Source organism: Mauremys mutica, chromosome 9 (genome assembly GCF_020497125.1).
Source record: "Mauremys mutica isolate MM-2020 ecotype Southern chromosome 9, ASM2049712v1, whole genome shotgun sequence".
Lineage (NCBI taxonomy): Eukaryota > Metazoa > Chordata > Testudines > Geoemydidae > Mauremys > Mauremys mutica.
The window spans coordinates 48,949,367-48,972,834 of record NC_059080.1 but is presented as its reverse complement, the minus strand read 5'-3'; the positions used below and the strand labels follow the sequence as shown (position 1 = coordinate 48,972,834).

Genomic DNA, 23,468 nt, shown 5'->3' with positions numbered 1-23,468 from the left:
ATGTATGTCCCTGTGGGTGCTCTACTCCAGGTAACAGTGAGTCCCAGCGCTGTTGATCGGAGATCTTTGGTAGCAGTGCCTGGCCTGGACGCACCCGCTCAGCTGCTGTCTCGCGGCGGCATTAGGCATCCCGCACCCCAGCTCTGGTCCTTCTCTACCATAGAGTTGTCTGATTAGTACTCCAAAGTAGAGGGGAGGAGGGTGGGTAGTGGAGCACCCACATGGACACACATCTTGAAGAACCTCAGTTACTGCAAGGAGAGTAACCTTCTCTTCTTCGAGTGCTGTCCCTGTGGGTGCTCCACTCCAGGTGAATGTGAATGTGTACTACTATGGCTGGTGAGATTTTGGAGTTGCGGCAGTAATAACAGTAGACAGTATTGTTTGGCCTACTATGGCGTTTGCCATTGTATTCTGTGTGATAGCATAACGTTTGATGAATGTGTGGTCAGATGTCCACGTGGCCATCTTGCATATGTTGGTAATATGCATGTTGTGTAGGAAGGCAACGGATGTTGATATCACCCGAGTAGAATGGGTTCTGATGCCCTCGGCTGGTTGAGCATTCTGAGTCTGGTAGCAGGATCTGATGAAGTCAGAGATCCACTTGGAGAGTCGTTGCTTAGAGATAGCATCGCCCTTTGACCTCTCGGTAGTAGAGATAGATAGTAGGGGATTTACAAAATGGCTTAGTTCTGTCAAGATTGAATGCAATTGCCCGTTGGACGTCGAGGGTATGTAATGCCGCTTCCTGTGGAGTCTTATGAGGTCTGGGATAGATTGCAGGTAAGTATTGGCTAGTTAAGGTGGAAGGTACACACCACTTTGGGGAGAAATCTGGGGTGGGGTTGCATAGAAACCTTGTCTTTGGAGAAAATCATGTAGGGAGGATAGGCCATCAGGGCACTTATTTCACTGACCCTTCTCACTGATGTTATGGCAACCAAGAAAGCTACTTTCATAGACACGTGGAGCAGGGATGAGGTGTCCAGGGGCTCGAAAGGAGGTTTCATGAGACCTCGGAAAACTAGGTTGAGATTCCAGGAGGCTGCTGGTGGATGAATCTCAGAGTAGAGATTTTGCAGGCCCGTGAGGAAGCGTTTTATGGTGAGGTGGGCAAAAAGCGAATATCCATCCAGCAAGGTCATGGAAGGTGGTGAGGGCCGTGAGGCGTACTCTGATAGAACTGAGCAAGAGCCCGCCCTGTTTTAGTTTAAAAAAGGTAGTCTAAGATATCAGGGATGGTCGCGGTCTGGGGTGTCAAGCATTTGTGGAAGCACCATACAGAGAAGCATTTCCACTTTTGCAGATAAGTCTTATGAGTGGAGTCTCTTCTACTGTGCAGGAGGACATACTGGACCTGCTCCAAACATGCTAATTCGTGGGTTTGAAACCATGAAGGAACCACAGTGTCAGATGGAGTTTCTGGAGCTGCGGCTGGAGAAGCCAACTGTTGTCCTGGGAGAACAGAACTGGTCTGTTGGGGAGAGTCCTTGGAGAACGGATGGACATGCGCAGAAGGTAAGGATACCATGTGTGTCTGGGCCAAGCTGGGGCAATAAGTATGACCCAGGCCTTGTCCTCTCTGATCTTGCGTAGAACCCTGTGTATCAGTGGGATCAGCGGAAAAGCGTACATGAGGGATTTGCTCCTAGGGATGTGGTCCCGAGTCCCGCTCTGGAGCAAAATACATGGCATTTGCGGTTCTGAGTTGTGGCAAACAAGTCTATCTACTGGGTACCCCAGTAGGAGAAGAGCTGTCAGAGTATCGTGGGATGCAATTCCCATTCGTGTTCCTTGGAGAAGTGTCTGCTGAGTGTGTCGGCGGTAGTGTTGTGACGATTTCTGTGTGAAGTTGTATGCACCAATTCCATAACCAGACGGCTTCTGTGCATAGGGAGTATGATTGTGCTCTCCCCTGCCTGTTGATGTAGAACATGCATGCTATATTGTCCATCAGGACCAAAACGGATTTGTTCTTTATGATGGGGAGAAAGTGAAGGCAGGCGTATCTGACCGCTCTGAGCTCTAGAAGATTTATGTGCAGACGCAACTCTGATACGGACCAGCGGCCCTGTGCCATGTGTTCCCCTAGGTGCACTCCCCAACCTATCAGGGAAGCGTCCGTGGTGAGCATGAGTACTGGGGAGTACAGATGGAAGGGGACACCCGTGCATAGCAGAGCTTTGGAGCAGAGCCCAGAGCTGGAGCGTGGAGCAGCTCCGGAGCAGCAGAGCTGCAGGTTTTTGCCTGGAGCTGGAGCGGAGCTGGAGCACACTTCCAAAGCCCTGGTGCATAGGTTCTCTGTTTTTGTCCACCAATGTAGGGAGGCCAATACGTTTGCTGGAGGAGTTAGCATCATGCAGAAGCTGTGTCTGCTGGGTTTGTAGTTGGAGTTGAGCCAACCCTGAAGGCATCTCATGTGCAGCCTGGCATATCTGACCACGAAGGTGGTAGCTGACATGTGACCAAGAAGCTGTAGGCAGGTCCGTGCTTGTATTCTGGGGCGAACAGAGAGCGTGCGTATGAGATGTGTAATAGTGAGGCTCTGGTTGGAATTGAGTCCAGGTGAGCTCTGATTAACTCTATCTGCTGGGTGGGTATCAGGGTAGATTTTTGGATGTTTATTTGGAAGCCTAGACTGTGGAAGAGGGAAATGGTAAAATGCATCACTTTTAACGTCTTGTCATATGAGCCGCCTTTGATAAGGCAGTTGTCTAAGTAGGGGAAAAGTATAATCCCGTGTTTGTGGAGGTGGGCCACGACTACGGCTAGGGTCTTGGAGAATCCTCCCGGTGCGGAGAGACCGAATAGAAGTACTCTGTATTGAAAGTGGTCGTGTCCGAGTGTGAACTGTAGGAAGCCTCTGTGTGCTGGACGAATGGATATGTGGAAATAGGCATCTTGTAGGTCGAAGGCTATGAACCAGTCCCCTTGTTCCAGTCCGGGTATTATTGTGCCCAATGTGACCATCTTGAATTTCTGTACACATACAAATTTGTTCAGTCGGCATAGGCAGGGGATGGAGGCCTATATTAGACCTTTCTTTTGGGTCATTAAGTAGTGGGAGTAGAACCCTTTTCCCTGAAGTTGCGTTGGTACAGGTTCCACTGCACTTAGCTGTAGAAGATGGGGGAAGGGTAGGCAGGCAGGATATGAAAGGGATGGAGTAATCTGACTGAACTATTTCCAGGACCCAGCAGTCTTGGGTGACCTGTTGCCAGACATGGTGGAAAACATGGAGGTGGTGGCCAAATGGGCAAATAGGCGGCGGAGTCAAGGGGTGGTCACGCAGACCCCCGACCAGCACTTCAAAATTGCTGTTTGTTTCCCAATGGGTGGAAGGTATCTGGCTGCGCATGGTTTTGTCTGCGCCTAGGAGGTCTGTTGCGATTTCTCCCAATATCATATGGTCTGGGCTGGGGCCAGTGATATTGTTGTGCGCGGGGCCTCTGATAAGATTGATACCATTATCTCCTGGGGAGGGACGGGTATATGCTCAGTGTGCGCGAGGTGGTCCTAGAGTCTTTCATAGCGTGAAGAACTTCGTCTTTTTTTAGAGAAAAGTTTATCTTTGTCAAAGGGAAGGTCTTCGACTTTGGTGATACCAGATGCAGACAGCCAAGAAGTCCTGCTCATCACCACCGCAGTTGCAGTAGTGTAGGCTGCTGTGTCCGCCATGTCCAGGGATGCTTGTAGTGCTGTGCTGGACACCAACTGACCTTCGACAAGGACAGGTTTGAAGTCCGCTTGCCTGTCCTCCAAGATATGGGGGCAAAATCAAAGAGCTTGTTGTAGCTGTCATCATAGCCTGCGGGGAGGGCGAAATAATTTGCAATTCTAAATTGTAGAGTGGAGGAGGTATAAACCTTGTATCCCAAAAGATCAAGGTGTTTGAGGTCCTTGTCTTGCAGAGTGGGCCAGTACTTGGCTGTTTTGTTCTACACGTTGCTGCATCCACAAGAGAGGTGGGTTGTGGGTGGGAAAATAAGAAACCTACGTCCTTTGCGGGAACATAATATTTACATTCAGCCTTCTTGCATGTTGGTGGGATGGAGGCAGGGGTCTGCCAGAGAGTATCAGCTGGTTCTAGGAGGGCTTCGTTTATGGGTAATGTGATCTTTGAGGGCGCAGAGGTTTGGAGGATTTTGAGGAGTCTGTTGTGTCTCCTGGACTTCCTCCAAAGGAATGTCCTGGCTGAATGCCACCCTCTTGAAAAGTTCCTGGAATTGCTTAAAGTCGTCCACATTTTGTGGAGGTGGAGGCATGAGGGCTTCTTGTCTGTGGCTGATGGAGAAGCAGGAGCCGGTAAATCCATGAAGGGTTCATAGCTCACATCTTCAAGAGGGGGTTCAGGAGCTCTAGATGTAGAAGGAGCTGGAGACAGAGGCACAGAATGGGCTTGCAGTCTGGTGGAAGGGGTGCAAGGAGAAGTGGCGGCAGGAGCCAACCAAGGGTACTACTGAGGCCAGGACATAGGGTAGGAAAAGTGGGGCCCCACCCATAGGGGGACGAAGTAGGGAAACTGAGGCTGGTTCTTGTGAGGTGCCATGCCTTGAGATAGATTTGGCTCTGGTGGAGGGGGGAGACTCAGGCGGGGAGAACTCTGCCTGCTGCTGCATGTCGTTCTCGCTGTCAGTGAAGGCAGCCAGATCAGGTGGCGAGAGCGGTTGTTCAAACAGTAAGCGCTTTGTGTCGAGGAGCAGAGAGTCAGGCTCAGGGGCAATGGAGATATCATCCTGATGCAGAAATTGTTGCTGCTCCCTCGGATGCGGTGCTAGGGAGCGTGAGCGGCAGCTTGCAGTGACTTTTGTTTAGCTTTAGCAGGAGCCATGGGCCATTTGTAGGATCCCTGCAGAAGTTCCGCATCTACTACGGGGTAAGGGGCAGGCTCGGTGCCAACGTTCTTGTCAGCACTGGGATGGAATGCGCTGCCGGCACCAGGTCCACCGTTGGTGCCGGCGGGACCAATGCCAAGGAGAGCTTTCCGCTGTGAGAAGTCAGGTCCCTGCCTTTGCGCCCCACATGAGCCGCAGCTGAGGTGCTGGGGTGGTCGGAAGCGCCTGGTCTTGGGGCTGGCTGTCAGTACCGAGTGTAAAGATCTTGCAGGAGACCCTTTGCCCTTCTGAATGTGTCTGCACGGAGACATTGGGGCTTCCTGCCTCTTCGCCTGAGAGGGCAAAGCTGTGCTCCCAGTCAGTTCCGACTTAACAGGGGAGCGTGAGGGAGAGGGTTTACTATCCATCTCTATAGGCGGCTGCAGAGCTTTCTCCATCAGGAGCATTTTTAGCCGCAAGTCCCTGTCACGACAAGCTCTAGTTTTCAGGTTGGTACAGTGGGAGACATTTGGCAGGGACGTGTGTCTCACCAAGGCATTTCACACAGAGTGAGTGCCTGTCAGGCTCCTTGGAGGAGCCGCATTTCTTAAAGCCGAGAGACCCCGGCATCATGGAAGTATGATTGCCTGGGGTGGGAAGTCTCAACAAGAGATGAATGTGAGAGAAAAGTTGTTTTTTGTTTTTTAAACTAACGAACTATTCTAAAGGAAGGGAGAGAACTGGGATATGTCTAGCTAACTATTTCTATTTCTTTCTACTTATTTCTTTCAGTAACCAGGGAAGAGGTTAGCACTGCCCCGAATCCCGTCTTCAGCCGAGGACGGTTGAGAAAGAATTGAGGGGGGTGCGGGATGTGCGCGCTCAGGCAGACCCTAACGACACGGCAAGACAGCAGCTGAGTGCATGCATCCCGACCAGGCACTGCTATCAAAGATCTCCAATCAACGGCGCCGGGACACACCAACACCTGGAGTGGAGCACCACAGCGACAGCACTCGAAGAAGAAGTAGGTATATATCAACAACAAAGATATATTGCAAAAAACATTATGAGAAGTATAGTATGGAAGGAATCACACCAGGAAAGGAGCACACTATGCCCCCAATGCTGAAAGGAGTTGGCCATGGAACCATGTAGAAACCATACTACTGCACACAAACATCAAAAAAAGTGTGCGTAATTTGGGCAACTCATACCTTCAGATTCTCAGCTTTACATGTATGATGGAGGCTAAGCGCCAGCCCCACCTTTCCCTTCCACATTTGGCCTGGCTCACTTAACTATGGTGATGATGCAAAGCTTGACTAAAAAGTGTGACTTCAGAGTTTTCCACAAAATTATTCCTCTTTTACAGCAAAAAACAGCATAATCCCTACATATGTGCACTAATATTCTTAAAGAGCTACCACCAATATAAACACTGAAAATTCATTGCTGCTGTTGATGTAAGACATTAACTAAGCCAAATTACACCTACATAATGTTGTGTGAGGACTCTACATTTTGAGCTACTTAATTTTCACAGAGGGAAGGTATTACATCTTTAAAATTTATTAATTATTGTCTGAAAATTCAAATATATGGGGCAGTATAAACAGAACAACAACAAAAAATAGACGGTTACTCACCTTTGTAACTGCTGTTCTTCAAGATGTGTTGCTCATATCCATTCCAATTAGGTGTGCGCACTCTGCATGCACGATTGTCAGAAGATTTTTATCCTAGCAACACTCGGGGGGTCGGCTGAGGCACCCCCTGGAATGGCACCCTTATGGCTCCGGATATATGCCCCTGCCGACCCAGTGCCCCTTCAGCTCCTTCTTGACAGCTACTCCGACAGAGGGGAAGGAGAGCAGGTTTGGAATGGATATGAGCAACATATCTTGAAGAATAACAGTTACAAAGGTGAGTAACCGTCTTTTCTTCTTCAAGTGCTTGCTCATAACTATTCCAATTAGGTGACTCCCAAGCCTTACCTAGGCGGTGGGGTCAGCGTGAGATGTTGCGGAGCGAAGGACCGCTCAATCAAATGCCGCATCATCCCTGGACTGCTGCATTATGGCACAGTGGGAAGCGAAGGTATGTACCGATGACCAAGTCGCTGCCGTACAGATCTCCTGTATGAGTACATGAGCCAGGAAGGCGGAAGACGAAGCTTGTGCCCGAGTGGAGTTAGTGGTCAGGTGTGTAGCTGGGATGCCGCTAAGTCATAGCACGCACGGATACATGATGTAATCCAGGGCGAGATGCACTGGGTGGAGACCGGGAGCCCTTCATCCGGTATGCCACAGCTACGAACATCTGGGTCGTCTTTCTAAAAGGTTTCGTTCACTCGATGTAAAAAGCAAGGGCCATGGGAACATCTAGGGAGTGCAGCTGTTGTTCCCGTCGAGAAGCGTGCAGCTTCGGATAAAAAACTGGAAGGAAGATGTCTTGGTTGACATGGAAGGCAGACACCACCTTAGGAAGGAAGGTGGGGTGTGGTAGCAGCTGTACTTTGTCCTTACGAAACACTGTATACAGTGGTTCTGATGTGAGAGCTCTAAGCTCCTATACTCGTCTGCCGAAGTGATAGCTATGAGGAAGGCTGTCTTCCAGGAAAGGTACAGGAACAAGCACGTAGAGTCATGGGCTCGAAGGGGGCACCCATGAGCCTAGAGAGGACCAGGCTGAGGTCCCACATAGGGACTGGCTGTCTAATTCATGGGAACAGGTGCTACAACCACGAGAAATCTAGTGACCATGGGATTGGAGAAGATAGAACGCCCATTCTCACCCGGGCGGAACGCTGAAATAGCTGCCAGGTGCACTCTGATGGATGATATAGCCAAGTCCTGCTGTTTTAAAGGACAAGAGGTAGCCCAAGATGACAGGAACTGATGCCCGTACTGGGGTGTTATGATTCCGGGCGCACCAGCAGGAAAAATGTTTCCACTTGGCTAAGTATGTGGACCTGGTAGAAGGCTTTCTGCTACCCAAAAGGACCTGCTGAACCAAGTGAAAGCAGCATAGCTCAGACTCATTTAGCCATGCAGCATCCACACTGTGAGGCGGAGAGATTGCAGGTTGGGATGAAAGAGCCATCCATGGTCTTGAGTGATCAGGTCTGGCCATAGTGGGAGTGGAATTGGAGTGTCCACTGACAGCTCCAAGAGCGTGGTATACTAGTACTGCCTGGGCCATGCTAGGGCAATCAAGATCAGCCGGGCTCTGTCCCTGCATAGTTTGAGCAGGAGCCTGTGGACTAGCAGGAATGGAGGAAAGGCATAGCACAGGTGAGGTTTCCACTGTATTAGGAAGGCATCCGAGAAAGAACCCGGGGAGAGACCTTGGAGAGAGCAGAACACCGGGCATTTCCGATTGTTGCGAGAGGCGAATAGGTCAATCAGGGGAAAGCCCCACTTCCAGAAGACAGAATGGATGACATCTGGGCGAACTGACCACTCGTGAGCCAGGAATGATCTGCTGAGGCGGTCCACTAAGGTGTCCTGGACTCCCGGGAGAAACGACATCACCAGATGGATCGAGTGGGCTATGCAGAATTCCCACAGACGAGTGGCCTCCTGACAGAGGGGGGATGACCGGGCTCCCTCTTGCTTGTTGATATAAAAACATGGCCGTTGTGTTGTCGGTGAGGACTGCAATGCAACAGCCATGAATGCGCTGTTGGAATGCTTGACATGCCAAGCGCACTGCTCTGAGTTCCTGTATGTTCATGTGGAAGAATGTAGCAGGGTGCTTACCCACTCCTGCTCTGTGGGGCTTGAAACAGCCCAGGAGAGGGCTGGGGCTGGGAGTAAAGCCCCGACTGACTGAGGGAAGTGGCTGCAGCTGGGGCCATGCCCCAAACAGACTAACCAGGCCTTATAAGAAGGCCAGGGCAGCTAGAAGCTCAGGACTCTCTCTCTGCTTGTAGAGAGAGAAGGGCCTGGCTGCTAGGGAGCTGAGCAGGGTATTAGGAGTGGAACAGGGCTGTGGGAAGGCTAGAGGAGCTGGGGAGCTCTGGCCTAGGAAAGTCCCATGCTGTGGACCAAGCTGAGCGCCTAAGACCAGTACTGGGGCTGCAGAGGGGCAGCCCAGCTATAGAAAGAGGCAGCAGGTCCAACCCAACCTTGTCTGTGATGAGTGGCATATACTGCAGTCTGTCCCAGGGAGTGGGGCTAGATAGTGACTGGCAGTAGCCTTACACTGAGGCGAGGTGGGGTTAGTGGGTGGGGGTTTCCCTGGGTGGGGGTACTGCCAGGGGGGTAGCAACCCAGAGAAAGGGGCCCCGGGGTCCTGGGAGGGACACAGGGGCCAGCGGTAAAGCAGATCATCAGCCTGCAGGGGACACTCCAGGATGCTGGAAGAGCCAATTCCCATGGATGACCAGCAGGAGGCGCCGCAGGGGTGAGTCCACTCGCTTACAAGGGATAACTCTCCTGCCGACCATAGCCCCTGTGTACGGAGGTTCCCGAGGTGGGTTCCCCATCCCAGGGATGACACGTCCGTGACCAGGGACACAGAGGGCTATGGAGCATGAAATGGCACCCCTTCGCACACTATCTTGGGGTCCAGCCACCAGTCTAGAGAGGCTAATCCTCCTGGTGGAATGGTAACTACCGTGTTCAAGCTATCCCGACTTGGTTGGTAAACTGTTGATAGCCAAGCTTGCAGCAAACGTAGGCGTAGTCTGGCGTGCCTGGTCATATATGTGCAAGATGCAATGTGTCCCAGGAGGCATAGGCATGTTTCCACGGTTGAGGTCAGGAAGGTTTGCAGGCCGCGGACAATGTTCGCCATGGACTCAAAGCGCGCGTCCGGCAGAAGTGCCCAGACTAGGCCAGAGTTTAAGACTGCTCCTTTGAATTCTAACCTCTGGGTTGGTACCAGAGTAGATTTTGCGACGTTGAGCAGTAGGCCTAGTCAATCGAACATGGTCATGGTGGTCTGAACATGAGACCGCACCTGATCTCTGGAGCGACCTCGAATGAGCCAGTCGTCGAGATATAGAAACACTTGAATCCGTTGTCGATGAAGGGAAGCAGCCACATCAGCCATGTACTTTGTAAACACCCTGGGGGCCGTGGAGAGGCCGAAAGAAAGAGAGGATGGTGAATTGGAAGTGATATTGGTCAATCACAAAGCAGAAGAAACGCCTGTGCGGTGGGTAAATCGCTATGTGGAAGTATGTGTCCTTCATGTCAAGGGCGGCGTACCAGTCTCCAGGATCCAGGGAAGGAATAATGGTCCCCAAGGAAACCATGTGGAACTTCAACTTTACCATGAATTTGTTGAGTCCGCGCAGGTCCAGAATGGGCCGTAGCCTCCCCTTTGCCTTGGGGATTAGGAAGTAACGGGACTAAAACCCCCTGCCCTTCAGTTCTCTTAGAACCTCTTCTATCGCTCTGATAGCCAGGAGCGACTGTACCTCCTCTAGAAAGAGTTGCTCGTGAGAGGGGTCCCTGAGGAGGGACGGGAAGGGAGGGTGGAAAGGGGAGGACAAAAATTGGAGTCAGTATCCACTTTCCACCATGCATAGGACCCAGTGGTCTGATGTTATGTGGGACCATGCAGGGAGGAAATAGGAGAGGCGGTTGGTGAAGGGTGGAAAAGGATCCTGTAAGGAGACTGGTGCTCCACTCTTGGGCACACCTTCAAAAGTTTTGCTTGGGCCCCGCTGATGGTTTTGGGGGGGGGGGGCCTTGATTCTGGCCCATCTGAGGGCCAGATTATCTCCTCTTACCACCCCGTCCACGTCTTCTAGAGAAGTCCTGCCTTGGCCGAAGAGGAGGATAGAATCTCTGTGGCTGCAGCCTGAAGGGCCTTCTCTGCATTACCGGCGTATGCATGCCCAGTGAACGCATGATGTCCCAGTTGTCCTTCAGACTCTGCAGCCTTGATTCTGTCTTTTCAGAGACCAGACCCTGGCCATCGAAGGGTAGGTCCTGGAGAGTCTGTTGCAACTCTGGTGGTAATCCAGAGACCTGCAGCCATGAGATGGCTATGCCCGAGGCCAGGGTCCTAGCCGCCAAGTCCACCGCGTCCAGAGACGCTTGCAGAGAGGTTCTGGCCACCTTCTTACCCTCCTCTACTAGAGCTCCAAACTCCTCTCTGGACTCCTGTGGGACCAACTCTTTGAATTTGGACATAGATACCCACGAATTATAGTCATAATGGCTCAGGAGTGCCTGTTGGTTGGTCACCCTGAGCTGTAAGCCTCCCACCGAGTACACCTTGCGCCCAAACAAGTCTAGATGCCTAGCATCCTTCGATTTAGGCGCAGGGGCCTGCTGGTCATGGCATTCCTTCTCATTGACCGAAGCCACGACAAGGGAGCATGGCGGGTGTATGTGTAAAGGAACCCGTATTCCTGAGAGGGAACAAAGTACTTCCTTTCCATTCCTTTGGCCGTCGGTGGAATAGAAGCTGGCAACTGCCAGATAGTCTCAGCATTGGCCTGTATAGTCCGAATGACGGGGAGGGCTACTCAAGATGCTATCTCCGCCGACAGAATGTCCACCACCAGGTGGACTCCAACCACTTCCTCCACCTCAAGGTTCATATTGCGCGCCACTCTGCGGAGCAGTTCCTGGTGGGCGCGGAGGTCCATAGGGGTACGGCCTGCAACTGTAGTGCCCACCACCGCCTCATCCGGTGAGGATGAGGAAGACACCCCTGGGGCTAAAGGATCCTGGGGGAGGTCCGTCACGTTAGCAGAGTGGGCCTGCAATGGCACTGGAGCAGTTGTCTCAGAATCCCCCCGGGGGGGAGGGAGGGGGCGAGATACCGTCGCCTCTGGTACTTGTGGCTTTGAAGGGACGGAACACGAAGCCCTCAAAGGAGCTCCTTGGGCTTGATGGTATGCCCATGGGGTCCAAAAGGACCACTGTGGAGGTTCCAGGCCCGGGTTCTGGCCTTCTTCCAGTAACTGGTCTGCATTGCTCTCACTCTGGTCCTGGGCATAGAAGCCATCTTCTGAGTGTGACGATGCAGAAGCAGAGTGGGACGCCCAAGACTGTGCCATACAGGACGGTGCCGAGTCCCTCGGTGCCGTGCGGTGGCACGGTGCCAGAAGCTGGTGGCATGATGCGGAGCAGTACCAAGGCGGCGAACGGTGCCTGCGGGCCTAGTGGTACCGTGAGCCTGATCTGGATCTTGATGGAGACCTCAGACGAGATCAGCCCTGGGATCGGTACCAGAATTGATGCAGAAAATCCAATCGGTACTGACCGTATTGCGATTCAGACCTCCGCGAGCCCAAACGGTGGCGTGAGTGCGACCGGTGCTGAGAACGAGATCGGTGCCGGGACTGCAAGCGGCACCGAGACGGATGCTGGGACTACGACTGAGAACGGTGCTGTCCTGCTTCGCTAGGCGGTCACATCAGGGACAGCTTGCCTTTTGACAGGAGCGTCCGCATCGGCGGTGCTGGGACCTGATGAAGAACCAGCTCTGTGAGTGCAATCAAGTCCCGCGCTGTTAAGGTCTCTGGTGTAGAAGGCAGTCCCAGCTCAACCACGGTGCGCACCAGGGAGCTCACAAGCACCGGACTCAACAGCCCTTGCGGAGCCGTTACTCCGGCAACGGACGTGGCTCTGGCTGCAGTGCAGGAAGCACTGGCAGTTGGTGAGGCAACGATCTGAAATTGGCTGGCACCTGCTTGGAATGCTTCTTCCGTTGACTAGGAGACAGGGACTGGCATGGTGGAGATCCGGCGCGCATCTTTCAATGAGTCCGAACGCAGTGCCGGACCAGTCGGGGCCGCAGGGGCACTCCACACCAAGGATGACGGTGCCGGATCCCGCAAAGTGGAAGGGACTGAGCTAAGTGCCGCCTCCATGAGGAGCTGTTTCAATCTAGAGTCATGCTCCTTTCTGGTCCTTGACTTGAAGACCTTGCAAATGTGGCACTTGTCTGCTTGGTGGGATTCCCCCAGACACCTTAGGCAGGAGTCATGGGGGTCTTCCGTCGGCACTGGCCTCAGGCAAGCCGAGCAGGGTTTGAAACCCAGAGACCCCGGTATGGGCCTAGGCACCGGGCTGGGGTGGGGGAGAGACCCCGCTCCCTTTCAGAAAGAAACTAATCTAACTACACTAAATACTACAACTACTTATCACTAATGAGAACTATTAACACAGACTAAAGACATATGCTAGGGAGGGTGGAGAATAGCTAGCTGCGCTCCACAGTTCCAACGACCATCAAGGACGGTAAGAAGGAACTGAGGGGGCACTGGGTCGGCAGGTGCATATATCCGGCATCTCAGCCGACCCACTGAGTGTTGCTAGGGTAAAAATCTTCCGACGATTGTGCAAGCAGTGCGTGCACACCTAATTAGAATCTATATGAGCAAGCACTCAAAGAAGAAACTATAAAATTTATCATAGTCTGGAATATATACACTGAAGCTACAATACTGTGTAAAGATAATAAAGAAGAGTCTGTGTGTGGTCAATTCCTTCTCTTAAAACATGAAGTTGGTAAAGAAGCCATTCAAAAAGTTCTTACGCTTCTGAGGTAAATTTTGGGAAAGGAAAGGATTCAGTTCAAACAATACAAGCAGAATAAGGAAGAGGAGGAAAAAAAGCAATTGGCAATATCTGGGCTGATAGCCCACAAGATTTAATTAATGTGATCAAACCCCATTATTGAGTAGAAGCATCAGTAAATGGATAATTTATGTTTACTTTTATTTTGAGGTGGAGGAGGAGCAAGATGAATCAGATTCTCTTCTATGTATCCTTTCAAGTGACATATTTTGAAAACAACAAAGAGTCTGGTGGCACCTTAAGGACTAACAGATCTATTTGGGCATAAGCTTTCGTGGGTAAAAAAACCTCACTTCAGATGCATGGAGTGAAAGTTACAGATGCAGGCATTATGACAAGAGAAGGGAGTATCTCACAAGTGGAGAACCAGTGTTGACAGGGCCAATTCGATCAGGGTGGATGTAGTCCAATCCCAATAATAGATGAGGCGGTGTCAATTCCAGGAGAGGCAAAGCTGCTTTTGTAATGAGCCAGCCGCTCCCAGTCACTATTCAAGCCCAAATTAATGGAGTTAAATTTGCAAAGTTTTTTTGGACAACAGGAATGATAACATACAAAAGCCAGTAAGTGAACACTTCAACCTCCCTGGACATTCTATAACAGATTTAAAAGTAACTGTTCTTGAACAAAAATACAACTTCAGAAACAGATTTCAAAGAGAAACAGCAGAACTAAAATTCATTTGCAAGGTGCCACCGGACTCCTTGTTGTTTTTGTGGATACAGACTAACACGGCTACCTCCTGATATTTTGTGAAGTAGTACTTTGACCTGATTGAAGCGAATTATAGTATACATTCGCTGGGATACTCTTACATGGCGTTCCAAACTTCTTTTGACTGTTAGGTGGCAGCATTCATCCAAGACTTTTTATTATAATGAATTAATCAGGAAACATGACATACCCAATATGATTGGATGTTCTGGAACTCAATTCCAAAGTAGTCGGACTCAGCTAAATTCAAATGCTTATAAACCTCTGTCAGCAACGTCTGGCCATAGCACTTGGACTGGAAGAGTAAAAATAAGAAGTATAACAAGATTAAATATAATTCAAATGAGTTTATTACAAAGTGGAAACAAGATGTATTAACATTTAAAAGCAGTGGAAAAAATGTTTCAAAACACTTTTGTATTATTGATCACTAATATTACTGTAGCATTTAAAAGCCCCAACCAGCATTAGGCTCTGTACAAACACACATAAATCAGTTAAAATTACTAGTGGGTATTTCAATAAATTAGCACAAATTTTGCTGTATAACTTGGAGATGCAGGTCCATATCCTGAGGTGTGTTAGACCTCTAATTCAGTGCACCTGAAGGGGGAGAGGAGAGATCATTTTAAACCAGAGCAGCTGGAGGCCAGTTCAGCCACTGGACATAAGTTATAATACACCGCTACCTCGATACAACACTGTCCTCTGGAGCCAAAAAAATCTTACTGCGTTATAGGTGAAACCGCGTTATATCGAACTTGGCTTGATCTGCCGGAGTGCGTAGCCCCGCCCCTCGGAGCACTGCTTTACCACGTTATATCCGAATTCATGTTATATTGGGTCGCATTATATCCGGGTAGAGGTGTACCTTAAGGCTGCTCTAATTTATCATTGCTTGCAATGGCACAAAGTTGGCTATGCTGAATGAGAATTCACCCTCAACAAGGAAATCCTCAGCTGGCAAATTGAGGCAGCTTTAAGTCCCCCTTGTACTTCCAGAGAAATATAATGGAACTTAGTGGGGCCAAAGATATGGCCTCTAATGTAGATTTGAAAAGATTCACAGGTTGCTGGTCCACTAATGAGCTGGACGACCCTCACACGAGTCCCTCACTGACAGAGCTAGAATATGGGCTCTGTGATGGAGAATCTCAGCTCTCATAAATCTAGCTTTTTTTTCTTGCAAGGACATCCAGGAAAACACACAACATGGTTGCTAAGGTCTTAAGGTATACACACCGGAGCTCCACTTCTGTGTCAGGAAGCTGCTGGAGTCTAAAGATCTCCATCTCTCTCACATTTGCTGTGTGTGTAAAATTAATTTGCAACATCCCAAAGAATCAGCTCGCTAACTCTCCCTACAAACTTTTTATCAATTTTGCACACAGAAACAAAAACCACGGATACAAATTGATTATGTTAAGTGGAAGGAAGCAACAAAAAATTTCATAACCTACCCAAAATCCTGAAGTTGGACCTACTTGTTCAAATTTTCAGCTCTCAATCGGCTCCCACTATTGCATGACTAGCAGCTAGCTGCCTTTCATGAATTCCCCCATCAGTCAATGCATCTAGATTGCATGGGGGATGCTCCACATGGTGGGTATAGGGATGAGGAAACTTACAGCTCCAGCAACACAAAGGGAAAGGAGATAAGGAAAGAGACAAAACTAAGCTGAAGCCACATGGGACAGAAGTTCTGTAGCCACTGAAAACCCATCTCTCTCACTGAGCTAGGTCTATCATGAGCACCAACTAGGAGAGCTTACACACTCAAAAACCAAATGGAATCTATTCTCCAGTTGAGTATCGAGCTCACTACCAGAGAGAACCTGACCCACATCCAACTAACCACCTCAAAACCAGATACTACGACTACTTGCCTACCACCACTGCTGTCAGCAGAGGCCACAGTACAAATCATCTATCACCATCAATGCTGATGGAAAGTAGCCAGGTAGAGGAGCCACCTAAAGGAACCTACATGAGATGGAAGGACAAGAGACAAGCAAGGCAGGGCAAGAAATACTTTTACCTTGGGGGAAGGGGGGAGAATTAGAGAATGATTAGTTATGGGAGTGAGGAAACTATGGAATACATACATTTTTATTTAACAAGATAAGGAGGAAGAGTATGGAACTAATGGATTTTTGGATGGGGCAGGGATGTATTTTACCTTGGGAAATGTATGTATGGATGAATGAGGTGGAACATTTTTGAGGAAGCACTTTGTTCAAATTTTGGTACTGTGCTATCACTGTGTAAAACACTAATACAAACTAAATGAGAAATGGAAACTCAAACCACAACCCTGACCCCCCATAAAAAGGTGTTTTCTAGCAAAAACAATTCTAGTTTTTCCCTGCTTATTAATATTTATGTTCAAGACTCAGTGATAATGATCAGTTTCTCCTTCAGTCTAGATTTCGGCAGGTAATTCTGGTACTGTGAAGGATAATGTCCAATATACCCTTGATAAAGTATGTTAATTTAGGCTTGGTAGTGAGATTTTCCAGTTGAGTACCCTAAAGGAATTTGTATTGCTCAAAAAAGATTGTGTATACTTGAATGAGTCAAATCTCTGGATGTTCATATGATTTTGGTTAAAAACAAATAAAAAGAAGTATTTCTTCACACAACATACAGTCAACCTGTGGAACTCTTTACCAGAGGATGTTGTGAAGGCCAAAACTATAACACGGTTCAAAAAAGAACTAGATAAATTAATGGAGGATAGGTCCATTAATGCCTATTAGCCAGCAAGGGTAGGGATGGTGTCCCGAGCTTCTGTTTGCCAGAAGCTACAAATGAGCAACAAGAAATGGATCACTTGATGATTACCTGTTCTGTTCATTCCCTCTGGGGCACTTGGCATTGGCCACTGTCAGAATACAGGACACTGAGCTAGATGGACCTTTGGTCTGACCCAGTATGGCCGTTCTTATGTTCTTATCCTTATCAGAATGGAAAACTACTTGAAAAGCGTATGTTTACTGCCATTTTAATACGTCGGTCAATTTTATTTATTCAGTGCATTCTGCATATAAACAATTTTTTCTAAGTAAATAATTTGAAGAATTGTTAAATTATCTGGTTTCTTATACCTCTTCTCTCAATGTCTTGATCAGTAAGTTTAATAGGCTAATTTCTATTTAAAAACTGTAAAATTCAAATATAATTACTAATTATAGTAAGGCAGAATACAGAAGATTATAGGTAAAGAATCATGCTGTTTGAAGGTTTTCATTTTCAAGTTTGCCCTAGTGTAGGAATCCCTCTCTAAAGCTTGGAAGGCACTATCATACTGAAATCTAGTCAATTTCAAAACAAAAAATTGGAAAACTTTCAGGTACTAAACCTGCTTCCTGAGTTCCCCAGTCTTTTTAAAAAACAAATTTCCCAAATACTTCCCTCCCTCTCCGCATCTTGTGTGAAAGACACTAAAAACTCATAGGGGAAAAGTGACCAACTTAACTGACTATACAGGGAAACAATAAAATTTGAAAATTATATAAAGTACTATCAAATTGCTAAAAATGAAAAACATGGAGAAAAATATTTCAATTAAAGTAGTTACTAGAAACAGTAACTGGACTTACTAGAAACAGTACTAAGTAAAAATTCAGATAGCAATGTGACCTTTAAGTTGACTGTGTCTCCTTTAAATATAAAATGTATCAAAGAATGTTGCATTTACAAAGAGTAGTATTAAGTAATGTGTTGACGAAAATGAGTTACAAAGCTTGGGATCTAACAAAGTATTTCATTATTCTTTGTTTCAAGTTCTGTGGGAAAATTCTGCCTGGGAGAATTTGATTTAGTTTCTCAAGTTGTTTGTTGCATTTACCCATTTCCAGTTCATCTGCCAAGATACAACTCCACCATTTGACAAGACTCCTAAGTCTTTTGATTTTGTAAATTTCAAAATTAATTAGATTTTGTATTGTCAATTTAATATCAGTTATGCCTGCATAAGAGCTGCACCGGGCAAGTTCTCTTAAACATGTGCTTAGAATTTTGATAACGTAGGAAACTGTGTATATGAACGCATACTAGATTCTTTAAAGGTCACAAATATTTCAATAGGAATTCCTCATTATGGCACACGTCCAGTTCTGAAATTGTCATATTCCCTATGCTCTGCCAATAGTCTACTACAACTGCCATCACAGAATTATTATAGAAGTTCATAAAGATTTCTGTAAAAGAAAAATAAAGTGGCAAGTAGATCAAAGGATATGGTGCTTCGACTGTAGACACAATTACTTACTTTTAATAATAAAATTCATGTTCCTAAAGGAAATAGAATCAGGACCATAGAGTAAAATTTGTATGAACCTGAATATTCAGTTCCAGCAGCTCCCATTAGACCGGAGCTGCGATCGGCTGAACCTGCGGACGCAGCAGGTACACACACTGGCCTGGCCCACCAGGGGCTTTCCCTGCACAAGCAGTGGAACAAGTTTGGGAACCACTGGTCTAAGGGATAAGCAACAGAAAAGTCATGTTACGTTTCTCTCACCTCTTTTGGGGCCAGATTACATATTATTTGGGGTTGTGTATTTGTCAGACCCTTATTATTACTTAAATATTATTCTACCTATATTTTCACTTTCAAAAGTATTCTCTTCCCCAACGAGTCTGAAAGAAAACAACCTCTTTCTAACCTAAACAAAGTACAAACACAAAACATTTAAACCTCCCTCCAAAAGATTAATCTCCATAGCCTTAAATTATTAGGGCTGTTGATTAATCGCAGTTAACTCACACAATTAACTCAAAAAAATTAATCGTGATTAATCACAGTTTTAATCGCACTGTTAAACAATAGAGTACCAATTGAAATTTATTACATATTTTGGATGATTTTCTCCATTATCATATATATTTTATTCTGTGTTGTCAAAGTCAAAGTGATAAAAAGAAATATTTTTCAATTCACCACAAACAAGTATGTAGTGCAATCTCTGTCATGAAAGTACAACATTTAAAATGTAGCTTTTTGTATTACATAACTGCACTCAAAAACAAAAATATAAAACTTCAGAGCCTACAAGTCCACTCAGTCCTACTTCTTGTTTAGCCAATCGCTAAGACAAACAAGTTTGTTTACATTTACAGGAGATAAAGCTGCCCTCTTCTTATTTACAATGTCACCAGAAACTGAAAACATGCATTTACATGGCACTTTTGTAGCTAGCATTGCAAGGTATTTACATTCCAGATATGCTAAACATTCGTATGCCCCTTCATGCTTTGACCATCATTGAAGAGTACATGCTTCCATGCTGATGATGCTCGTTTAAAAAAAAAAAAAAAAAAGCATTCATTAAATTTGTGACTGAACTCCTTGGGGAGAATTGTATGTCTCCTGCCATGTTTTACCGCATTCTGCCATATATTTCATGTTATAGCAGTTTCAAATGATGACCCAACATGTTGTTCATTTTAAGAACACTTTCACTGCAAATCTGACAAAACGCAAAGAAGGTACCAATGTGAGACTTCTAAAGATAGCTACAGCACTTGACCCAAGGTTTAAGAATCCAAAGTGCCTTCCAATATCTGAGAGGGACAAAGTGTGGAGCATGCTTTCAGAAGTCTTAAAGCAACACTACAGAACTCGAACCACCAAAAAAGAAAACCAACCTTCTGCTGGTGGCATCTGACTCAGATAATGAAAATGAACATGTGGCAGTCCACATTGCTTTAGATTGTTATCAAGCAGAACCCATCATCAGCATGAACAGGTGTCCCCTGGAATGATGGTTGAAGCGTGAAGGGACACATGAATCTTTAGCGCATCTGGCACAAATATCTTGCGATGCCAGTTACAACAGGGCCATGAGAATACCTGTCCTCACTTTCAGGTAACATTGTAAACAAGAAGCAGACAGCATTATCTCCTGCAAATGTAAACAAACTTGTTAGTCTGAGTGACTGGCTGAACAAGTGGGACTGAGTGGACTTGCAGGGTCTAAAAGTTTACATTGTTTTATTTTTGAATGCAGTTTTTTTGTACATAATTATTTCATGTTCAACTTTCATGATAAAAAGACTGCATTACAGTACTTGTATTAGGTGAATTTAAAAATACTATTTCTTTTGTTATTTTACAGTGCAAATACTTGTAATCAAAAATAAATATAAAGTGAGCACTGTACAGTTTGTATTCTGTGTTGTAATTGAAATCAATATATTTGAAAATATAGAAGACATCCAAAAATATTTAAATAAATGGTGCTCTATTATTGTTTAACAGTGCGATTAACTGCGATTAAATTTTTTGTTCACATGACAGCCCTACAAATTACCCTAGTGATGGCCACTTGTTGCCTGGGCAACTTGCCAGAAGCCTAAGGGGGCAGCAGCAGCATAAAAGGGTTGAGAGAATGGACTGTGATAGAGCAGCTACCCTTAAAAGAAAATTCTTTCAATGATATGGGGAACTTTCTGGTAAAGTTGGTCTGTTAGACTACTAGAAAAATGATGATGTGAATACCACAGAATAAAATAACAAATCCACTTTTTTATATTCAAATACCAATTGTAACTAGCAGCCTTAATCAAATACTGAATAAAAATAAGCAACTCGCAAGACTTTCTGACAGCCCTAGAATTTGGGAAAAGATACTGCTTCCTTTAAATATACAGATACCAGAGATATACTGGCAGCCACTGCACCTCATGAAACCAGATAAAAAATGCTGCTACAATTTTGACCCTGTGAAGAACTGAACATTTTTACTTTGTGTCATAAAAGCCAAAGGATTAATGATGCTTCAATAACTAATGAAAAATCTGAGCTCAGTTATTTTCACCTATAACTCAAATACCTAGAGCATAATCCTGCTCCCACTGAAGTCAATGGCAAAATTTCCCTTGACTTCAATGGCATCAGGATTTGACCCTCTATTGGCAAGTAATAGAAAGGAGAACCTAGGACTCTCAGCCACAATCTACTAACTAGAGTTATCAAGCAATCATGACAAATCAAATCACTCATTTCAAATCTTTTCAGAATTCTGTATGTTTGCCCTTGCCTTGGTTGAGATCTGTTAGGCTTACCTGAAAGACATTTCAAATGAGAGGATACCTGACATCTGGCCAGAATGTTTTAGGAAGAGTGAGTTTTAGCGGCCTTAAGAATAGAGATGAATGACACACCATACATTAGTTCAACATTTCCAACTGTGTATTTGAGACTCAGTTATGTCACAAATGTAAATATCAGGTGGAGCCCTTTTTAACCGCTGTTACTAGAATTATTGAGATGTAGATATTTTGTTTCAAATAACTTGCAGACCAGATAATTGGATTAATATATTATCATCTCCAATGCTGGATATACTTTGCTCGCTACACTATGGCCTGGTCTACACTACGTATTTATACCGAATTTAACAGCGTTAAAACGATTTAACCCTGCACCCGTCCACACAACTAAGCCCTTTATATCGATATAAAGGGCTCTTTAAACCGATTTCTGTACTCCTCCCCGACGAGGGGAGTAGCGCTGAAATCGGTATTGCCATGTCGGATTAGGGTTAGTGTGGCTGCAATTCAATGGTATTGGCCTCCGGGCGGTATCCCACAGTGCACCATTGTGACCGCTCTGGAAAGCAATCTGAACTCGGATGCACTGGCCAGGTAGACAAGAAAAGCCCCACGAACTTTTGAATTTCATTTCCTGTTTGCCCAGCGTGGAGCGGTGATCATCACGGGTGGCCATGCAGTCCCAAATCCAAAAAGAGCTCCAGCATGGACCGTACGGGAGATACTGGATCTGATCGCTGTATGGGGAGACAAATCTGTTCTATCAGAGCTCCGTTCCGGAAGACGAAATGCCAAAGCATTTGAAAAAAATCTCCAGGCTATGATAGACAGAGGCCACAGCAGGGACAACACAGTGCCATGTGACAAGCGTAATGGAAAGCCAAAGAATCAAATGGACGCTCATGGAGGGAGGGAGGGGGGACTGAGGACTCTAGCTATCCTACAATTCCTGCAGTCTCCGAAAAGCATTTGCATTCTTGGCTGAGCTCCCAATGCCTGAAGGGTCAAAAACATTGTAGCCAGTGGTTCAGGGAATATGTCGTCAATTTACCCCCCGTCCCTCTTCCTCAAAGAAAAGGGGAAAAAAAATAGTTTCTCGCCTCTTTTCAATGTCACCGTATGTCTACTGGATGCTGCTGGTAGACGGGGTGCTGCAGCGCTAAACAGCAGCATCCTCTCCCCTCCCCGGTGGCAGACGGTACGGTACAATATGACTGATAGCCGTCCTCATCATCATCCTGTGAGTACTCCTGGCTGGCTTCGGTGAGGTCGGCTGGGGGCGCCTGGGCAAAAATGGGAATGACTCCCAGTCATTCTCTTCTTTAAGCTTTGTGTCCTGGAAATTCAGTCCTGGCAGATGGTGCAATAGGGCTGGTAACCGTCCTCATCATAGCAGCTGGAGGCTGAGCTCCTCTCCCGCTCCCCCACTTTCATGTCTAATGGAGATTCTGGACTATCATAGCAGCGGGAGGCTGTGCTCCTCTCCCCCTGCACCCTTTAATGAGTAATGGAGATGTCCTGCCTGGAATATCATAGCAGCTGAAGGCTGCCTCCCCCTCATTTTATCTCACTAAAAAGTCAGTGTTTCTTATTCCTGCATTCTTTATTACTTCATCACACAAATGGGGGGATAACTGCCACGGTAGCCCAGGAGGGGTGGGGGAGGAGGGAAGCAACAGGTGGGGTTGTTGCAGGGGCACCCCCTAGAATGGCATGCAGCTCAATATTTCTGCGGGATATCTGGAGCTCTGACCCGGAGCAGCTGTGCTCTCTGGTTCTCTAGCAGACTTGCCCCATATTCTAGGCAGGACTGACTATTTTTAGACAAAACATAAAGAAGGGAATGACCTGGGAAGTCATTCCCATTTTTGTCCATGCACCCCCGGCCGACCTCAGCGAGGCCAGCCAGGAGCAGCCATGACAGCAGCAGACGGTACAATATGACTGGTAACCGTCATTGCCAATTTTCAAAGCAGCAGACGGTGCAATAGGGCTGGTAACCATCTCTGCTACCTTGCAAAGGCAAATGAATGCTGCTGTGTAGCACTGCAGTAACGCATTTGTCAGCAGACTCCTGTACACATATGGTGACAGTGAAAAAAGGCTAAACGGGCTCCATGGTTACCATGCTATGGCGTCTGCCAGGACAATCCAGAGAAAAAGGGCGCGAAATGATTGTCTGATGTTGCTTTCACGGAGGAAGGATTGAGTGACGACATTTACCCAGAATCACCCACGACACTGTTTTTGCTCCATCATGCATTGTGATCTCAACCCAGAATTCCAATGGGCGGGGGAGACTGCAGGAACTATGGGATAGCTACCC

The 23,468-nt window shown here is 46.9% G+C and overlaps 1 protein-coding gene across 7 annotated transcripts in view; it reads right to left on the bottom strand.

Moving 5' to 3' along the window:
• FARP2 (FERM, ARH/RhoGEF and pleckstrin domain protein 2) overlaps positions 1–23,468 on the bottom strand; it is a 191,931-nt gene that overhangs the window by 128,684 nt on the left and 39,779 nt on the right. For all 7 annotated transcript variants that reach the window (XM_045029426.1, XM_045029425.1, XM_045029428.1 and 4 more), the window contains exon 3: positions 14,274–14,378. In XM_045029426.1, coding sequence (XP_044885361.1) covers positions 14,274–14,378 — 105 coding nt within the window. The remainder of the gene's footprint in view (positions 1–14,273; positions 14,379–23,468) is intronic.